We start from the raw sequence: 18617 nt of genomic DNA, 5'->3' as shown, positions 1-18617 counted from the left end.
AAAAAAAAAAAAAGAAGAAAAAGAAAATACTAGGGAATAAAAGAGCAACAATAACAATAGGCATCATTTACTGACTGCTTAGCACTTTCAGACATCGTGATATGTTCATAGGTCACTACAAAAGTTTTGAGATACATAAAAATCAAGAAAGGTAAGACAGAAATAAATGAGGCCCTCCCAGCAACATCATTGAGCAAAGCAAGTTGGAACTTAAATGTGTAAATCAGAAGGATACTGTCGACTGTGTTACTTGGAAGTGAAATAATAGACCATAATACAGTCTGACTCAAAACATTTGTAGCAACCAACATCTGCATTATGTCCATTATAAAAGCAAGGAATTGAAGGTCAGGATGGGAAAGTAAACTGTCCAGGCTTCCTCATCAGTGAGCGCTGGCCACAGGATACAAACCCAGATCTGTCTCACTTCAGTCTACAATCAGATGGGAAATTCTTGGAGTTCTTAAAAAAGGATCGATGTGTAGTTTGTAACTGTGACCTAGGTTTGTATTTCTATCTTCTGTGAACTTGGAAGAGAAACCGTCATACTGTTAGCCCCATGATCTCAGCCCAGTGGTTCGCTGGGAAACCGACTCTGAAAAACTAAAACAAAAAAACCCCAAATGCACCAATGAAAATCTGATTTGCGGCATTTGCCAATTTTCCCAGTGTAAAGTCTACCAGGTCTAATTTCAAGCCGCTATGTTTAACAGCTGCCATGCAACATCCATAAATATTTAACAGTGAACTCTTGTGATCCATTTGAAGTTGAATCTAGCAAACCATTGTTTCTCTCTCATTATGAAACGAGGATGCGTCTTTTAGGAGCCTTGTCTTTCCCTGTATGCCAACCACAGCCTGGCCCATACAGGAAATACAGAAATGTAGTAAATATCTGTTGATTACAAAATAAGTACACAAATAATTGGATGATAAACAAATAATCCAAACTAAAGTAGGGTAGGAGGGTAGGAAGCGTTGTCTTTAGCCCTGAATTAATAGACACACAATTCTCTTATTAGGGGATTCTGTGTGTTTATATGCACTTTGCCATGGCAGGGAGATGGTCTATTGAGGGAATTATGCTTAGGAGAAGAGTTTGGGTAGAGATATCAACACGTTTCTTTCTTTTTTTTGAGACAGAGCCTCAAGCTTTTGCCCTGGATAGAGTGTTGTGGCATCACAGCTCACAGCAACCTCCAACTCCTAGGTTCAAGCAATTCTTCTGCCTGGGCCTCCCAAGTAGCTGGGACTACAGGCACTCTCCATAACGCCCAGCTATTTTTTGGTTGCAGCCGTTATTGTTTCGGGCGGGCCTGGGCTGGATTCAAACCTTCCAGCTCAGGTGTATGTGGCTGGCACCTTAGCCACTTGAGCCACAGGTGCTGAGCCACGTTTCTTATCCCCTCCTCTTCCCGTTTCCTGGGAGATCTGGTCCATCAGAGGCCCAGCATGTCAATCTCCACATAGTGCCTGCTTTGATGACTTCTCTCCATCCCCAGTGTCACCTCTACCATGGAGCCATGACCCTTGCCCCTCACCATCACTCTGACAGTGACACCCTCCTCCCCAGCAGACAGAGTGAGAGCATCCCCACCTGGAGCCTCACCACACCACCTTCACTGGTTTCTCTGTTCACTTCTGGTTAGGGTCACACTGCTGAACTTGGCCTTCAAGGCTTTGCATACACTTGCCCACCTCTCTAGCCCATCTCGTGTCACCCACTACATTTCACGCAGCATTCCACCCTGGAATAGCCTTCCTTCCATCATCAGGACAGGGTGGAGAGGGCCCTTTATAAGTGGTCCTTCTGGTATCTTTGCCCATCCCTCCTGTTCTTCTCTATCCTCCCATTAATCAGAGTACAGATGATATATTCATGTCTAAATACCCACCTGACTAGTCTATAAACTTCGTAAGGCATGAGGATGGAGGAATTTTCTGTCTTAACCTCCACATGCCCAACAGTGTCTGGCTTGATTTCTGCTCTATCTGGAGATTTCCTCTCATGCTCAGAAAGATGCCTCTCTCCTGTTACCTGGGAGGCAGGGTGGCAGTGAATTTCAGAGGCTGTGTCCTATGGTTGGGTGTTTTGGGGTAAAATTTTGTTAATTGTGTGATCTTAGATATAAAATTTCATTCACAGGGACTTAATTTTCTCTGCTGTTTAATGGGCATAGTGACTGTCACTCCATCATAGGGCATTGTAAAGATGAACGAGAACATATCATACAACCCTTAGTCCAGGGTTCAGTACAGAGTAAGTCCTTAAACACAGGAATGATAGATCTTATTGTTTTTATTATGAGACAAAGTGATTATCTTAGCTGAGACTCTTGCCCATCTCATTCTCTACACCAAGTAAGTAATGACTGGCTTTTATTTCGTAAAGATCCCATAAGACCTAGTCCCTCTCTCTGAAATGAGTGATTGGCTAAGGGCGCTGTCTCTTCTTTCATTTGTTCATTTTTGTCACTAGCCAAATATTAAGTTAGTTAATACTCAGTACCAGGTTCTGGGTTTGAAAAAATAGGGAGAATTCATGCCCTTGAAGAATGTGGATTCCCTTGGCAGAAGGGAAAGTTGTACGTTTCTTTCTGCCTAGTTATGGGACTTGGCTAAATAAACTTTATAATGGTCAGCTGGGAAATTAGTCTGTAAAACAATGCACTTTGATATATTCCATCCTTTGCAGTTTGAAATATAAAGGGAGAGAAAGAGGGAGAGAGTGTCTATCTTCTGCACTAAACGTGGAGAAGGACCACGGTGTGATTATGCTCATTTTATCTTTGGAGGAACCTGATTCTACAGAAACAGAAATGACCAGGCTAAGATCATGTAACCAGAAACTGTTAAATCTGGGAATCTGGGCCTCACTGACTATTGCAATGGCATCTTCCGTTCTCTGAGCTGCTGACGACTGGAAAACCAAGAAGGCAGCCGCAGGGCTAATAACGTTGGCCCTGGCAGATGACGGAAATGGAAGAAGAAATTTGCAGTTATGATTCCCAGGGCTGCTGTTACTTCTCCTCTAAGCATACCTACAATCCTGATCTCAATTCTCCTACCCTCGCACCTTCACATCTTCACACATATACATAAGTTTCTATAAAATTTAGTAGGGCTTCTATTGTAGCTCTTCAGGCCATTCAGGTATGGGCATTTTACAAGTAAATTCGTGCTAATGTTGTTACCATTACTGCTGTCCCATAAATTTAATAGCACATGCAGGAAGCACCAGGTGTATGGCACCTGAATTATAGTTACTTAGGGAACCACCACTGCCTTGTCTCTGCTGCCTCTGCCTTAATGATGCCTTAGCACAGCTCCTACTGCAGAAATAATCTGTAGCCCTCCCTCCTAGCACAAGTTGCTGAGAGCCTCTGTGGCCGGGTAGGAGGATAAGGAGCATTCTTACAAATGCACAAGGATATGTGACGTGGATACATCATTGCTGGCCACTCCTTGGTCTAGGAAGTGCCATGAGAATTCACTGAGTGAGTCTAGAGCCTCCACTAGGAATAATAAATACAGCAGCTAACAGTGACTGAGCACTCACCTGATGAGGTTGGGTAATTAATTTCATTAACTCCCTCCTAGAAGTCTTCCCTGGGCCTCTGGCGACCATGGTGGTACTCAGGTTTCTAGGATGCATTTCCAAACCTCATTGTCAAACTTCATATGATGACAGCTCTGATGGCCATTCTATAAAAAGAGTTCCCAGATTGCTCTGCAGGGTGGACTCGGTGCCGGCATCGGCGCGCAGCTTCCCAAAGGGAGGACTTCGCAGGTGACTGCAGTGGTGTTCAGCAGTGAGATGTGTCACGCTTTTCCTAGGATGCGTTCACAAACATAATTGTCTGACTTTGTATACGGTCCGATGTTCTGAAGGCTGTACCTGCATAAAGAACCAAAATGAAGTTCAGTAACTCCTCCAGAGATAGAAGCTAATAATTTTATCAAGCCTTTCTCATCAGCCACTATGCTGAAAACTTGTTTCATCGTGAGTGACGTTGTGAAAGGTTAATTACATGCATTCTCTGTTTTGCACGTGGAGACCCTGAGGCTTTGATATGGTGGGGATCCTTGCGCTGGCATCCTCAGCTGGTGTTAGACAGCGCTGGTGCTTTATCCCAGCCCTGTGGGACTCTGCTTAGCTTTCCCTCATCATTGGCTTCTTAAGTTCACGGTGTTAAGAAATTATTGGGCTGAGTTTCAAAATTCATTTGCTTGATTGCAGAGTTCACAACTTCTCCTCACTTCCATATGTTGCACAGAAGGTCTTCTAGAGAGAGCAGTACATGCTTTTGGAGAGAGAAAAGGAATCAGCTTGCCAGCTTCCTCTTCTGTGAAGCCAGCTCTGATTTTATCCAGCAAACTTCAATGGCACCTTCCTTTCTGTTGTTATAAGGCTGTGAAAGTCTTCATTAAGACAACCAAGCAGTTTTCCTGACACAAGATGATTGTCCTCCCCCTGACCTTTTTTTTTTTTTTTTTTTGTCTAGAGTCAGATTTGAATCCACAACCTCCAGTATATAAGTCAGGGCCCAACTCCTTGAGCCACGGGTGCCACCCTTTCCCCCTGACCTTTTCACTAGCTTCCTGGCTCTTTCTGGGTCAGGCTGAGCCTGGCTCCTTTGCAAGTCCCGTGACTTTCCCTAGGTCTGGCATACACCACGTGCTCAGGGAATGGTTTTTCAATGAATGGAGGTTTCTTCTACACTTGAAGGTCTCTCAGTTGCCTGCCAGGTATGGGGACTTATCAGCCTCTATCATCTATTTAAGCAGGTCCTGGTGTTAGTTATCCATTTCTGTGTAACAAATCACCCCCCAATTAGCAGCTTAAAACAAGAGACATCTATTATCTCACAGTTTCTGTGAATCAGGATCCAAGGCACTGTATAACTGGGCCTCCAGCCCAGGGCTTCTCAGGGAGCCACGGTGAAATTGTCATCCAGAGCTGCGTCATCTCAGGGTTCAACTGAGAAGGGGTCTGTTTCCCAGCTCACCCATGTGCTGGTTGGCAGGGTTCAGTTCCGGGAGAGCTGTGAGCCGGAGACAATCCTCAGCTCCTTGGCACGTGGGACTCTCCACAGGGCAGCTGTCAATCAGCGTCCGTCTTTAGCAAAGCAATGAGAAGACCCAGAGAGAGCACCAGGAAAACAGAAGTTGGTCTTCTATAATCTGACACTGGAAGTGGCGTCCCACAATTTTTGTTGTATTCCATTGGATAGAGGCAAGTCCCCAGGGGGTTGGATCACTCAAGGCTGTGGACAGTAGAAAGCAAAGACTTTGGAAGCTGTTTTGAAGCTTCCCCCTACCTCAGTCCTCCCGCCCCTTTTGTTTTCTCCAGACCTAATTTTTCTTTCATTTCAGGTGACAAATGCTGGTTCCAGCCCATAGACTGGATGAGTAACTTCCCGCCAAGCTTCATGGTCTCAGATTCTATGCAGGATGTTTTTCTCCTCCTCTGCTGCAAACAACCTCTGATAGTCTTATAGGTGCCTTTGCAGAATCAGATTCTTCTCTCAGCCCCTGACTTCAGAGCAGATGTTGCCTTTGTAGATCTCATCCTTTGCCACAAGGCCTTCAGGTTCAGATACATCCAGCAGTTCACCCTTTGTAATGACAAAGTCTCTGCTGTGTCCTAGCACCCCACACGTCTGGCCCTTGTAGGAGCTTTTCCCCGTTTCTGCTGATGTGTTTCAGGTTCTCACAGTGCCTGGAGGCCAGTCCTTCAGGGCCGTGTCTAGGACAGATTCCACTCTCTGCCCCATGGTCAACCCTTCCTTTGTGAGCTGCTCCCTTCCTCACTCTCTGGCCTCTTCTGCCCACACTGTGCTCCATCAGCCCGAGAGTCCTCTTCTCCAGTCTTTGTGTCCTGCTGTTCTGTGACCACCCATCCTCTGTTTCCCACTCAGCTAACTCTCACGGATGTGACATGGCTCAGTTCTCAGTCACCATTCTGTGACCTCCCACCCCAAACACCTGAAATGCAGCTTGCTGGTCCACGTTAACCTTGGCCACCTCTGCGTGGAGTGTGGCTTACCAGCTCACTTGACATCGAAACCTTCAAGGCTGTGATCTCTGTATCCCTAGCTTACAGCACAGAGCTCAGAGAGGGCTCTTAAGGAATATGTGTTGAATGAATAGAGGGGTCGGGAAAGGAGTCCAGTGAGGGGAAATGATTTGCCGAAGGTTGCAAGATTGGTAGTGGCAGAGTCACATTCAAGTTTACGCTGCAGACTCCCAAAATAGACAGAGCTCTTAGCACAGCCCTCAGGCACTTTCTTAACACCAAAAAACAAGACAGAAAGTGGGACTAGAATGGCCCTTGGGCTAAGGCCACTATTGTCCTTTTGGAGATGGCATATTTAAAGCAGCAGGCTTGAAAGATTTAAGCCCAGAATGTCAGCCTGAAATGGGTGGAGGTTTCCATGTGGAAATGTGTTTGGGCAGAAAAGCTTGACAGAACATTATTTCCTCTTTTGTTTTTTTAATTCCTTTATCCCCTTTTATATTTCCTCCTCAAAGGTCTAAAAAGCAAAGCTGTTTATTTCCAGATAGCTGTTTAAACACAATGCAGCAACGTGCTTTGGCTGACAGGTCTGAAGAGGAGGAAATGGATTCGGAAATGACAAAAAAAATACCCCTTAATTTAAGGGGCTGGGGATGGATGTGTTTATTCTAATAAAGGCTCCAGGTGCTTGGTCGCTGAACCCATTACTCAGGAAGGGGCGGAGTCATCTGGCCCTGCAGGGTCCAGTGCTTTCTTTTGCCAGATTTAAAGGTTTAGGTGCTCAGCAACAGTGGTGGGACCCACTTCCTCAGGCCAAAGCTCCTAATAGTTTCTTTGACCAGCACGAGGTTTTGATGCTGAACCAGCCCTAGTCAGAACTGAGAAGAACAAGGACACCGCAGGGGTCGGGCAGACCTGGCTTGAATCCTGCTGCTCTAGTCTGTGCAACTTGGAAGAAGTGCCTGAGCTCCCAGACCTTCATCTTCCTCATTCCTAAAATGGGGGTCATAGTATTTACCCTGGAGGGTTGGTTTAAGGAGCAAGTGGAACCACTCACATCCAACGCCTCTGTCCTGGGGCTTAACTCACAGTGCTAATTCACAAAGGGTGTCTGTTTCCTTATTCTTTTTCTGCATCTCCTATACCCCTAAAAGGAGGCTTCACTGATTCACCCTGCCTGCTTCAAGGCTAAGTACCCTCAGTCTTCATTGCTTGTCCTCTCCTGACATGACCTTCAGGCCGATCCTGGTGACTCACTCTTCAGAACATGGGGCACTCATGGAGAGCGTCCTGTTGAGAGTGTCAACACAAATCTGAGGTGCATTACCGGCTCTGAAGCTTCCAAGCTGTGTGTCGTTGGGGCAAACCACTTCTTTTCCCTGAGGCTGTTTCCTAACCCATAAAATGGAAAGTCAAAGATTGCCGTGAGAAACAAACTAAATAATGGGTGGAAAGGGTTCAGCAAAAACTTCAGCACACACTAGATGCTCTGTGTGGATCTTTTCTCACTGTTACTTCCACTGTCCTCGAGGCCACCTAGTCTTTCCCCCTTCTGACCCATCTTCTGACTATGCAAATGGTCTTGAATACAAAAGTCATGTTTCCATTCATTGCTCTTACATTTAATGGTTATGATGATGATGGTGAGGAGGAAGGGTACAACTCATTGGGCTTCTGCTATGTAGTGTATGTTACACTGTTTAATCTTTCGAATGACCCCAGGGAGTATATGCTGTTCCCATTTATAGGTAAGGAAAATGGGACTTGATAAAACGTCAACCAGAAAAATGACAGAACTAGAATTCAAACCTGTGTTTCTCTCACTCTAAATAAACTCCATGTTCTCTCCATCACCAGAAGCCACCATACAGCAGCCTGTTGTCAAGGTCATTTCTTGGGGATATTTGGGTCTGAGTCATCTTAATCATGTGCTGGCATTGACCAAAATGTCCTAGGTGGGCCTATGGACAGTTATCTGAGAGATACTATGGCCAATGCCATAGAGAATGAGAGAGGTGTCCTATCTTTATAATGGTGACAACTACTTCAAGTGGTGAACATTGTCCTGGGAGCCAGGCAGGTTGGACCTTGGACTGGCTCCAGGCAATCTGACTTCAGACAAGCCTGCGTTCCTGTCTTCCTCCTAACTGTGAGCACTGGGGGGTCACACTAACTGAGCAAAGAGGCTCCCCCAGCTCTGCTTTCCACTCCTTCATGATTATTGCCTTCATGTGGGAGTCAGATCCAGAATCTGTATTTGGAAAAAAAGGACGAAGACCCTATTCTGCATCTCCAGAACCTAAGAGCTACCTTGGAGAGGAGGGTTGTACGACTCCTACAGGGAGGGATATGGTCATCAGGTGATGTTTTCATAGGAGCAGGTTTTCATTCCACACTGACACGGTTCTCAGGCTGAAGGTTACCACTGAAAGGAATCCCCATTGTAACACCGTTCAGAGTTCTGGCGTGCAGACCTGGATTCCAATCCTGCCTTTGCCTCTCAATGCCTTTCTAACCTTGGAATAGACTCATTTTTTTTTTGTTTGTTTGTAAAATGAGTTGCTGACAAACTTTTAAGATTAACTGAAGTAATATGTATTTAACATGATGTGTCGTATGTAGTAAGCTCTCCCCCCAAAGAAAAAGGTATTATTATCATCATCGTCATTAATGAAATGCGTTTCCTTCTGAGTTAACCAGCTCCACGAGTGTGTGAGGCTCACACACAGACTGAGTGTCCATCAGGAGAGTGTTGTAGAGAATTACCTGATTCTGTAACAAGTTGGGGTCAAAGCCCCTTTAGTTCCCTGTCATTCTGAGATCCTGTGGGAACAAATTAGAACGGATGATAAATGAGATAGGAGTTCCGAGGAATATCAGGTTCTCGTGAGCTGTGGCAGTGAAGGCAGACTCCTGGGAGATGGGAATTCTCTTTAATCTAGAATAGTTGGTGTACCTTAGACATGTTGAGAACCATGGAAGGACAACATTTTAGGATAGGGAATTGCATGTGGCCCGTCACCTGGAAAGGCACAGAAAAACATTATTACAGTCGACAATTACTGGACTATTGGGACAACCCCGTCTCCCATTATTTCTTAGGTGTAGTCTGAGTGTCCAGATAGGGAGCTGAGGAGGGAGGAACACAGAGATTTGAGAAAGTCCTCTGTCGTTAGTAGCTGGCAGCCACTCTTCAGCACCACAGGTCCACAGGGGCAGGCCAAGTGGAGGAAACTCGGGAGGAATGCTGAGATTGGAGGTCAGTAGATCTTGGTTCACATCCCGTCTCTGTCATTTACTATGCTGAGACTTCAGGTGGGCTAATTAAACCCTCTGAGCTTCCATTTCCTTCGGTGTCAAATAGGGCAGCATTGCATGGAGCTTACGATGGGCGTATGGAATGAAAGAGATTCTGGGGGACTCCACCACAGACCCAGTAAATGCCAAATACACAGTAAATGTCAATCCCCCGCTCCTGCTTTCCAAACCTTAGGCTAAAGTCCATTGACATCTTCTGGGAGAGTAGAACTGTGACTTTCTCAGCAGGTTCTGAGAACAAAGGAGCTGGAAACATGCCTTTCATGGAAATGGGAGAGGACTGGTCCTGGTCCTCCTGGGTAGCCGTGGAAACCTGCGGCTGCTCTTTTGCTGTGTCCCTCGGCACCCACCACTTGGTCCCTTGCTCTTCTTTGCCACTCTCCGCTCCATCAGTGGTGTGGGCCGAGTATGATGCTGCGTGTACACCGCCGACAGCCGAAGGGGGCTGACGTGGGCTTCAGGAGCCAGTGTCTTAAAAAGCAATTGTGGAAGTCAGTGCCGGCTGATTGATGGTCACCTGTGAATGTGAAACCCAGCTGCTGCCTTTCCTTCTTCCTTTTTTTCCCATTTATTTCTGAGCCTTTCTAGAACTTTGACTCTTTGGAATTATCTTCTGCACTGCCTTCTCATCTGCACACTGCAATTTCATCTACTGAGTACAGCGTCTCTTTCCTTCCACTGATGCATCCCATCAGCCTGTTAAATATGAGTTGAATACTTTTTAACCTCCTGAACTGGCCTTTTGTACTTGCCTCTTTTCCTTCTTTGCACGTAGTTTCCTATGCCTTTAAAACTCTGTTTCCTTCTAGCACTTGGAAGCCAGGAGAGTGCAGGCATTGGAGTCAGACAAGATTGACATGGAACTTTCCTCTGCCACTTCCTAATAACTGGTTAAGTCTTTGTTTTCCCCTTGTTTGTTTGTTTGTTTGTTTTTAGAGACAGAGTCTCACTTCAGGGCCCTCAGTAGAGTGCCATGGCATCACACAGCTCACAGCAACCCCCAACTCCTGGGCTTAGGTGATTCTCTTGCCTCAGCCTCCCGAGTAGCTGGGACTACAGGCATGTTTTCCCCTTGTTAATTGGAGTCTTTGTTTTCCTCTGTTTTGCAAGGCTGTTGAGAAGGTTAAATAGGATAATGTACATATAATCTTTAACGCAGCACCTGGCATAAGGGCAACAGTTAATTACCAAGATATGCTAATATTACTAACCACCACCTTTGTATGAATTATTAACAGGTCAATGTTACCTGACTTTGTTCCATATTATAGTGGTTCTACAAAGTATAGATACTTTGAGGAATGATCAGGTTAAATTCTGCTAAATAGAATTTAGTGTAGTTCTTTTCAGAGATTTTAATATCAGATATCTACTCAGCCACTTGAAGAAGGAAATACAGAATGCAGCAAGTCTCAGAAATTTGTGAACATAGAAACATTTTCTTTTCAAGACACATTTTGTTTTGTGGGAAGTATCGCAGCTGTGTCTCTGGGGTCTTTGGATACATTTAGGAGAGTGATTGGTCAGCGATCAGAGGCAAATTCAAATTCTACCTCTGTACCCAGCCAGTGAGACCAAGACCAAGACCAGCAGCACAGTGTCATGAAAAGAACACTTGGCTTAGAGTCAGGCGATGTGGCCTCCGAGGCCTGTGTTCCTCTGGTGTTTGAACATGAGTTCACCATCAAGTCCCTCATTTGTCTGCTGGGGATGACAGCAGTACCTACTGCCTGGGATTTCTATGTAGAGTTCATGAGATGTTTGAATATAATGTGTAAACTAATTAAAACTAAAAGAATCTGGCATCACTTCTATCATCTTCATCATCAAGACCATTGTCGCCATCTCCCTTGTCATTACCTTGTTTGGTAATGACAAAGGTAATTGTCATTACCTCAAAGTTACCTTTGCATTTGCAGTTCTTTTTTTCTTTTGGCTGAGGCTGGGTTTGAACCCGCCATCTCCAGCATATGGGGCCAGCACCCTACTCCTTTGAGCCGCCCCACTTACCTTTGCATTTGAAGGCACAGCTGTGTGTAGGTGCCACACAGAAACCCAAGTCGCCAGCCATCTGTAGCTCCATTTAGTGTCAGCTACAAGTGGCTTTAACTTGGACAGGGTAGCACAACCCAAGCCTGTACCACAGGAACTCTTCTTGTCCAAGGAGCAGAGGTAGGGATCTAGCCCCACATAGCACAGTGAGCTGGTTGAGACCATGTAGTTTTTTCTGGAGCCAAGGGCAGAGGAGAAACAGTCTGCTACTTGCCCCCGTCACTTCTTATCATTCTTTTAAAGTTCCCCTGGTGATGCAGAGAAGTCAGCATAAGGTGGGATAAGACCATAACAAGTCAACCCTCACCCACCACAGGTGCACAGGGCAGCCTGAGGTCTCTAAGTGGCTCATCAGTTAGGATTGTTGCTTATACTGTGCTCAGATTGAAGAGCGTGATGGTTAAGAGCTTGAATTCCGAAGTCAAATGGTTTCTCCTTTCAGCTCTATTCCTTTTGGATTACGTGGTCTTTGGCAAGTGGTGACAAGGAAGTTTCTGTGATGAGTAAGTGAGATACTACTGGAATGTCCTTTTAGTTATATTGTCTGGCATATGAGTTAGGGTTACCCTAGTGTTGATGGTGGTAGAGATGGCAATGATGGCGCTGACATTCTGGACTGGGAAAGCCATCTGAAGAAAAGGAAATCATACAAAGTATAACAAAGAGCCTCAGTGTGTGATTGGGGAGAAATAAAGCAAAGCCAGCAGTGTTTGGTTTGGAGGAAAGAAAGCCCGAGGCAACCTTGAACTAAATAGCTACTCTGAAAAGGAGATATTGGATGAATTTAACTTGGACACCCAGAACTGCCTGGTACAGTGATATTCGAAGGCTGTGTAGACCCTAAACTGTGTGAGAACAGACCTGGGAGGGGTCGAATGTGCTGTATTTGGGAGTATGCAGGGAAGAGCTGCATGAACCCTGCCTACGCAGATCTTATAAAGAACAACCTATGGAAGATGAGAAATTGGGGAAATTACATATCATCGGAAGCCTACCATGGATTTGAGAGTGTGAAAAGCAGAAAACACAAGTCTAGTTCATGACGGAGATAGAGAGGAGGCGTGAGGAGAGACATGGAACCTGGTGGGGAAGTGAAGGGAAAGATGTCCATGTGGAGACCTCACACTGAAGTCGCCGTGGAGCTTTCTGACATAAGACACAGGCAGGGAATGGGGGGTCACGTGCCCTAGAGTTTGAGAAAGCCTCAATTTCAAATATTCTTTCTTTCCTCCTCCAGCAGGACACTTGCACTTGTCAGACAATATGTCCCAATTTTTAGTTTCCAGAAATGCAGCAAAGAAGCAGAGAGGCACTGGACGCAGGTTCTGGGGGACCCTCACGAGGCTCTGTGAGGTTAACCAGGCCCTCCACGGTGTGCAGTGGCCACCCAGCTGTGCCGGGGCCCTCACGAGGCTCTGTGAGGTTAACCAGGCCCTCCACGGTGTGCAGTGGCCACCCAGCTCTGCCGGGGCCCTCACAAGGCTCTGTGAGGTTAACCAGGCCCTTCATGGTGTGCAGTGGCCACCCAGCTCTGCCAGCAACTTGGCAGCCTCCACACGGCCTCATGTGTGATTTCTGATCAGTCAGGGGCCAAACCTTGCCAGAGAAAGTACATGGAAAAATACTTTTTTTTTTCTAAAGATTTGTCTAGAAAAAAAGCCCAATGGCAATATTCTAATACTGACATCTCTTAGTATTAAAGGAAACAACATTTAAGGATTCATTCATTCATTCATTTGATATAAGTTCATTGAGCATCTATTATGTTCATCAGTGGAAATAATAGGATGGCATAAAATAAAAGGTCTGGCATACAGTAGTTGCACAGAAACTAGCTACTTATTGAATGAATTAGTTCCCAGACAAGGACATTGAGTCTTAGAGAACTAAGACGGCTGGTCCACAGGGCCCAGTAGCTAAGTAAAAGGTAGAATTCTAGCATAGACAAAATATCACGTGTCTCTCTGATGCTCAGGTAGATGCCAAGCATGGGGCACTGAGGGTTGAAGGAAATCAGACACAAGGAAAGATACCAAGAGCTTGCAAGGCCCCTCCTGTTTGTCAGGCATAGAGCTTAGTGCTGTGATTATAATTTCTCACTTAATCCACACAGCTTCTCTACCAGTTAAAGATTGCCATTGCCATTTTTTACACTAGAAAACTAAGGTTCTGAAAGCTTACCTTATTTGCCAGAAGTCAGCTATTAAATGGAAGAGTTTGGATTTTTGTTTCGCTAGAGTACAGTAGCACAATAGTAGCATAGCTCACAGCAACCTCACACTCCTGAGTTCAAGTGATCCTTCTGCCTCAGCCTCCCAGGCTGTCTCCCACAGATATCCACCATAACATCTGGCTAATTTTTCTACTTTTAGTAGAGATGAGGTCTCTCTCTTGCACAGACTGGTCTCTAACTCCTGCATTCAAAAGATCTTCCTTTGTGTCAGCCTCCCAGAGTGCTAAGATTACAGGTGTGAGCCATCATGCCCTACCAGTAGTTTAGATTTAAATGTCCATGTCTACAACCAAAGCCCCACCTCTCCCACCCATCCTCGGGGACCTTTCCACTTGCTGAGCCTTTCACCTTAATGTCTTGGGTTCCTAGAACCCACTCCAACCTCATATACCACTTAATAAATTCCTTTTCGCTCCAGGACCTGGTCCCTTGTGCTTCTGAAATACGAGAAGGAAAGAATCAATGAGAGTGTAGTAGTTTTAAGTTTTCCACACACAATGGCCCGGTGGGGTTAGATCTATTTTCTTCATTATAAAATGTGATTGATTCAATTCCAAATTTAACTTAAATTTGATTTTCTTCTCTCAACCTGGCATTTCCAAACCAAGAATCAATCAAACCCCAAATTATAGGCAGTGTGTGGATCAACAATGCTGAGTTATTTCCAGCTGACTTTCTCGAGTGATACATTTCATACCATTCTCTGCTGCCTTGAGAGGAGTCTAGGGGTAAGAGGGAGGGGAAATGAAAGGGAAATTAGATTATTACCTTTCTCCAGTCCTAGCAATCAATAGGCCCAGATGGGATTCTATTCCTACAGCATCCCTCATTCCCCTGCAAATGATGGGGCAGCTTGAGGGAGGGAGCACCGTGACATCAGCCTTCTGAGGGTAATCAGGGAACCTGCAACTATCATTTAGTTAGCTCTTTTTTTCCTTAAACCAGTAACTACCTATGGTATGTTATTTTGTCCTTAGGTCAGCTCTGGAAGAAGACCACTGTTCTGTTCCCATTTCCCAGGTGATGTTCTTTTCTCATCAACATATTGGGTCAGTTACCAAGTGACCCACAGAAATTTTATGGTTAAGCCAGATGTGAACACAGCTATGTATAGCGGACTTCAAAGGCTGCAGTTTCTGAAACTACACAGTGGTGCCCTGGGACCCTTATCTATGATGAAGTGGGAAATAGCATGATGCAGGGTGAAGGAGAGGACAGGGCTGGTTCTCAGCCAACCTGTGTCACATGCAAACTGGATTACACTTAGACAAGTCATCTCATTGCTGTGTGTGTCTGTTCACAGAATGGGAATAGTGGAAACAGTTTGCAGTGATGTTAAGTCTCCCCTACTAACATGTCAGCTTCAAGGACTTTGGTTGTTTTGCTCGTGCAAAACATCGATTATTTCCCCCCTGCCCAGAACAGTGCCCAGAAAGAGCTGATGTTCAATGAAAATGGGTTGGATGGATGGATGGCTAAATGAATAGATGGATGAATAAATGCCAGGCACTGTGGAATTCTCTTTTCTATCTCTGCTTCTTATAATGGCAGTGCAGGGTGGAACCTGCATGGGAGGGGGGTGGGAATTTGGAGATCGATAGTTTCCATCTTGTGGCTATCTGCACCCTGTACTCAGAGCTAAGTGCTTATGCCCAGTTCCCTGGGCCAGGAGCTCTTAGGAAGTCACCTTTGTTTAAGTCTCACTGGTCAAGTTTCTGCCAGGTCCAGTTGCCATGGCAACTCCTCAAATCCCGGTGGCTGCTCTGTGGGTATCTGGCCTTAGTGCGGGCTTGACCTGCCCGTGTTCTTCCTGCTGGCCTTCAGAGGCAGCCGAGGGGACTCAGCCATTCTCTGAGTAAATAGCTGCCCCTGGATGCCACGCATTCTCATTCTCCTTCCCACTTTCTCCGTCTGCTTACATCCTTTTCTATTTCCTCCCTTTGTCTTCTGTTTCTGTAAAGAATAACTCAATTTCCAACATGTTCGGATAACATATAGAAAAGGAGGTGTCAAAGTCCCGATTTCTGCCATTGATAATGAGACAAATTCCTATATCTCGTTTGGCAATTACCACATACCGAGGGCCTCCTGTGTGGCCGAAGCTGTGCTGTGCAGTTGGCGTTTCCTGTCTCCTTTAGTTCTCAGGATGCTCTTACAGGACAGATCATTGCATCACTGTTTTCTAAGTGAGAAAACGGAGAGCCAAAAACCTGGTTGTGACTTTATTCCCCATATTGACTTATAAAGCCCGTGGGCTTTATAACACAGGACATGCAGTTAGTACAGCAGGGAAGGGCCCCAGGAGAGGGAATGGGTCATTCCATTTCCACCTCTCAGCCTTCGTCACCCTGAAAGCAGCCCTGGCTGGGATTTCTGATAGTTGGTAATTAGTGAAAGGAATGTCTTAGTCACAGCAGTCTCTGCTGCTGTTTGTGCCAGGAATGAGAAAGTTCACAGGGATCCCCAGGACGCTATTGTCCAACAGCTCTTTGTCCAGAGAGTCTACTCCCCAAGTCCGGGAGCTTTTGACTTCCCTTCACACCTCATCCTCTGGACCCAGGAACATGTTCCTGCTGGTCTTACCCTTACAACGCTCTTCCCCCAGTAGACTTCACATCCATAGAAACTCAGTGCTGCTACCTACTGCTATTTGTGGGGTGAGAAGGTGATTCACTCAATAACTAGGCTTGCAGTGATATGTTGGCTTTTTAAGGTGAGATCTATGCAAGGCACCAACTCCTAGTACTTGTTTTTTTTAGTAGATGACAATGATGTTGGCTTGTTTATTCTATTTAGTTGCTCAAATATTTATGTTATAAGTGTTTTATTTACTTATATTTATAAATATAAAAATATTTATTATAAATATGTATGAAGCAAACTTTTGTTGTACTCAGAAAAGGCATAAAATATGTTCCTCTTTTTCTGTAGTCATTTTAGGTTTTAGGGATTTCCTGGAACCATCTTTTTATTTAATGTACTCTTCTCTTTTAAAGTTTATTCTACAACTATAACAACTAGAAAGGTATGAATATTTCTTCCATGCATTGTCCTGGAATAGGGAAAAAGACAAGGATCTTATTCTTAAGCAGCTCCTGGGTTCCACGAGGTGGTCATGATGTTAGAGACACAGGTGGTGAAGGTGCGATCTCTTCCCTCAAGCAGCTCACTTGAAGAAACATAGCCGTCCATACCAACTGCCCCCAAGTGTGCTGTCTTACAGTCTCTTGTTCTGTTGGAACCCATCAGCATGGGCGTGTTGTCTAGCAGGGCTTTTGACTGGTCAGTGTCTGTGCCATGCTGGCGGCTAACATTGTTACTATTGTTTCTGGACAAGGCCATGTATCTGTTTGCTGAGATTCTAGTGCGTGCCCGAGGCTGTGCTTGTCACTGGGATACAGTGGCGAACAAAAGACACTGTGCTTGCCTTCAAGGAGCTGACTGTCTATTTATGAGACATTGACTAGACTCCAGTGATTAGAATAAAGTATTTTGGGAAACACTATGACTATAGGTAGTTTATCTCCCAAGAGCATGAAGAATTTGCATTTATGAGGACTCTCAAAGACTGATGGGTAGAGGAATAAACAAGGGGGATTTCTATCCAAAAGATACAGCTACCTACCCTAATAGTAACATGATGAAGGCGTTGATTGTGTGAGACAGGGAGTGGCACTGCGGTAATCCAACCCTCTGTCCTTGGACCAGGTAGGAGAGATCACAGGCAGGGGTGGGGAACCTGCAGCCTTCTGATTTCAGGATTCTTCCTTTATAAGCACCAAAGGAGGCAAGGCAAGTTTCCTATTTCTCAGCTGCACCCCTTTTAATAAAAGGATTTTGTAATTTAAATTCAGTCAAAAGGCCACATGCTAACCTAGAAGGCCATGTGTAGCCTCCAAGCCATACGTTCTGAACCACTGCAGGGACTCATCACGAAAGCTTTCAGGTGCCAGACTAATGAGCATGGATCCCCTTCTGTGACCAGATGCAGTGAAACAGCTCGAAGGTTTTCAGCAGGGAGTGAACAGATACGTACATATCTCCCTTATCTCACGAGCAAACAGATAATAGAGGAGGTGAAGGCAAAGAGGTGAAAATGCGAAGGACAGAAAGAAAATAGGACTGCATGACTGTGGAGGTGCCGTGAAGGAGGGAGACAGAGGATGGAGAGTTGCCTCTGTGTTTCCGACCAGTCTAAATGGTGGAGCTTTCAGTAAGCTGAGGAGCCACTTTCCAAGCATAAAGCTTGAAAAATATGTTTTCCATGTTTATTTTTGTTTACATTCCCGTTTCGAAAATAACAGGATTCCCAAAGTTCATGCCATCTCCATTTCTCTCTCTCATGGAATGATGTGCCTTTGTATGTTTTTGCATTTTTAGGTTTGCTGAAGAGCCCAATGAACAAGACGGCCCTGACGCTGATTGCGGTGAACTCCTGCATCCTGGCCATGGTGTGTGGCAGTCAGATGTCCTGCCCACTCACTGTGAAGGTGACTCTGCACGTGCCTGAGCACTTCATCGCAGACGGTAAGAGCTAAGCCCTGGAGACGTCCAGTGTCCACTCACCACCTGGCACCCTTGGCTGGTGCAACGTCTCCATGCAGGGCCCAACCTCAGACTTATATTGTATATGTGTGTGTGTGTGTGTGTGTGTGTGTGTGTGTGTGTGTGTGTATCTCCCGGGGGAAAAGGAGCATCCAAAGACCTAGGAAGAGGACCTTATCTTTTGGAGTCCTGGATTATTTGAATTAAAGCCTACTTTTATCTTTATGTACAAATTGTTAAATAAAGGAGAATTAAAAAGTAAGTGCAGAAAGATTGCACTACTTCAGAGAACCGCCTAGTTCATAGCACGTTTGTGGACCCTATACTAAACCAAAAATTCCCCTCAAAGAGTATGTCTAATTATAAGCATATGACTAGGAAGCGTATGAGCTGCGTTGGAATCTCCTGAATGTCCTAGATAATATTAATATCTTATTCTCTGTAAATGTC

The 18617-nt window shown here is 45.2% G+C and overlaps 1 protein-coding gene across 1 annotated transcript in view; it reads left to right on the top strand.

Annotated features, from left to right (window-relative positions):
• Positions 1–18617, top strand: part of ASTN2 (astrotactin 2) — a 655276-nt gene that overhangs the window by 71886 nt on the left and 564773 nt on the right. The window contains exon 3 of the mRNA XM_012802447.1: positions 18003–18149. Within this exon, the coding sequence (XP_012657901.1) occupies positions 18003–18149 (147 nt within the window). The remainder of the gene's footprint in view (positions 1–18002; positions 18150–18617) is intronic.

This window comes from Otolemur garnettii, unplaced genomic scaffold (genome assembly GCF_000181295.1).
Source record: "Otolemur garnettii isolate 467f Iridium unplaced genomic scaffold, OtoGar3 scaffold00014, whole genome shotgun sequence".
Taxonomy (NCBI): domain Eukaryota; kingdom Metazoa; phylum Chordata; class Mammalia; order Primates; family Galagidae; genus Otolemur; species Otolemur garnettii.
Note: the sequence above shows the minus strand (reverse complement) of the source record. Positions and strands in the feature narration are given on the sequence as shown.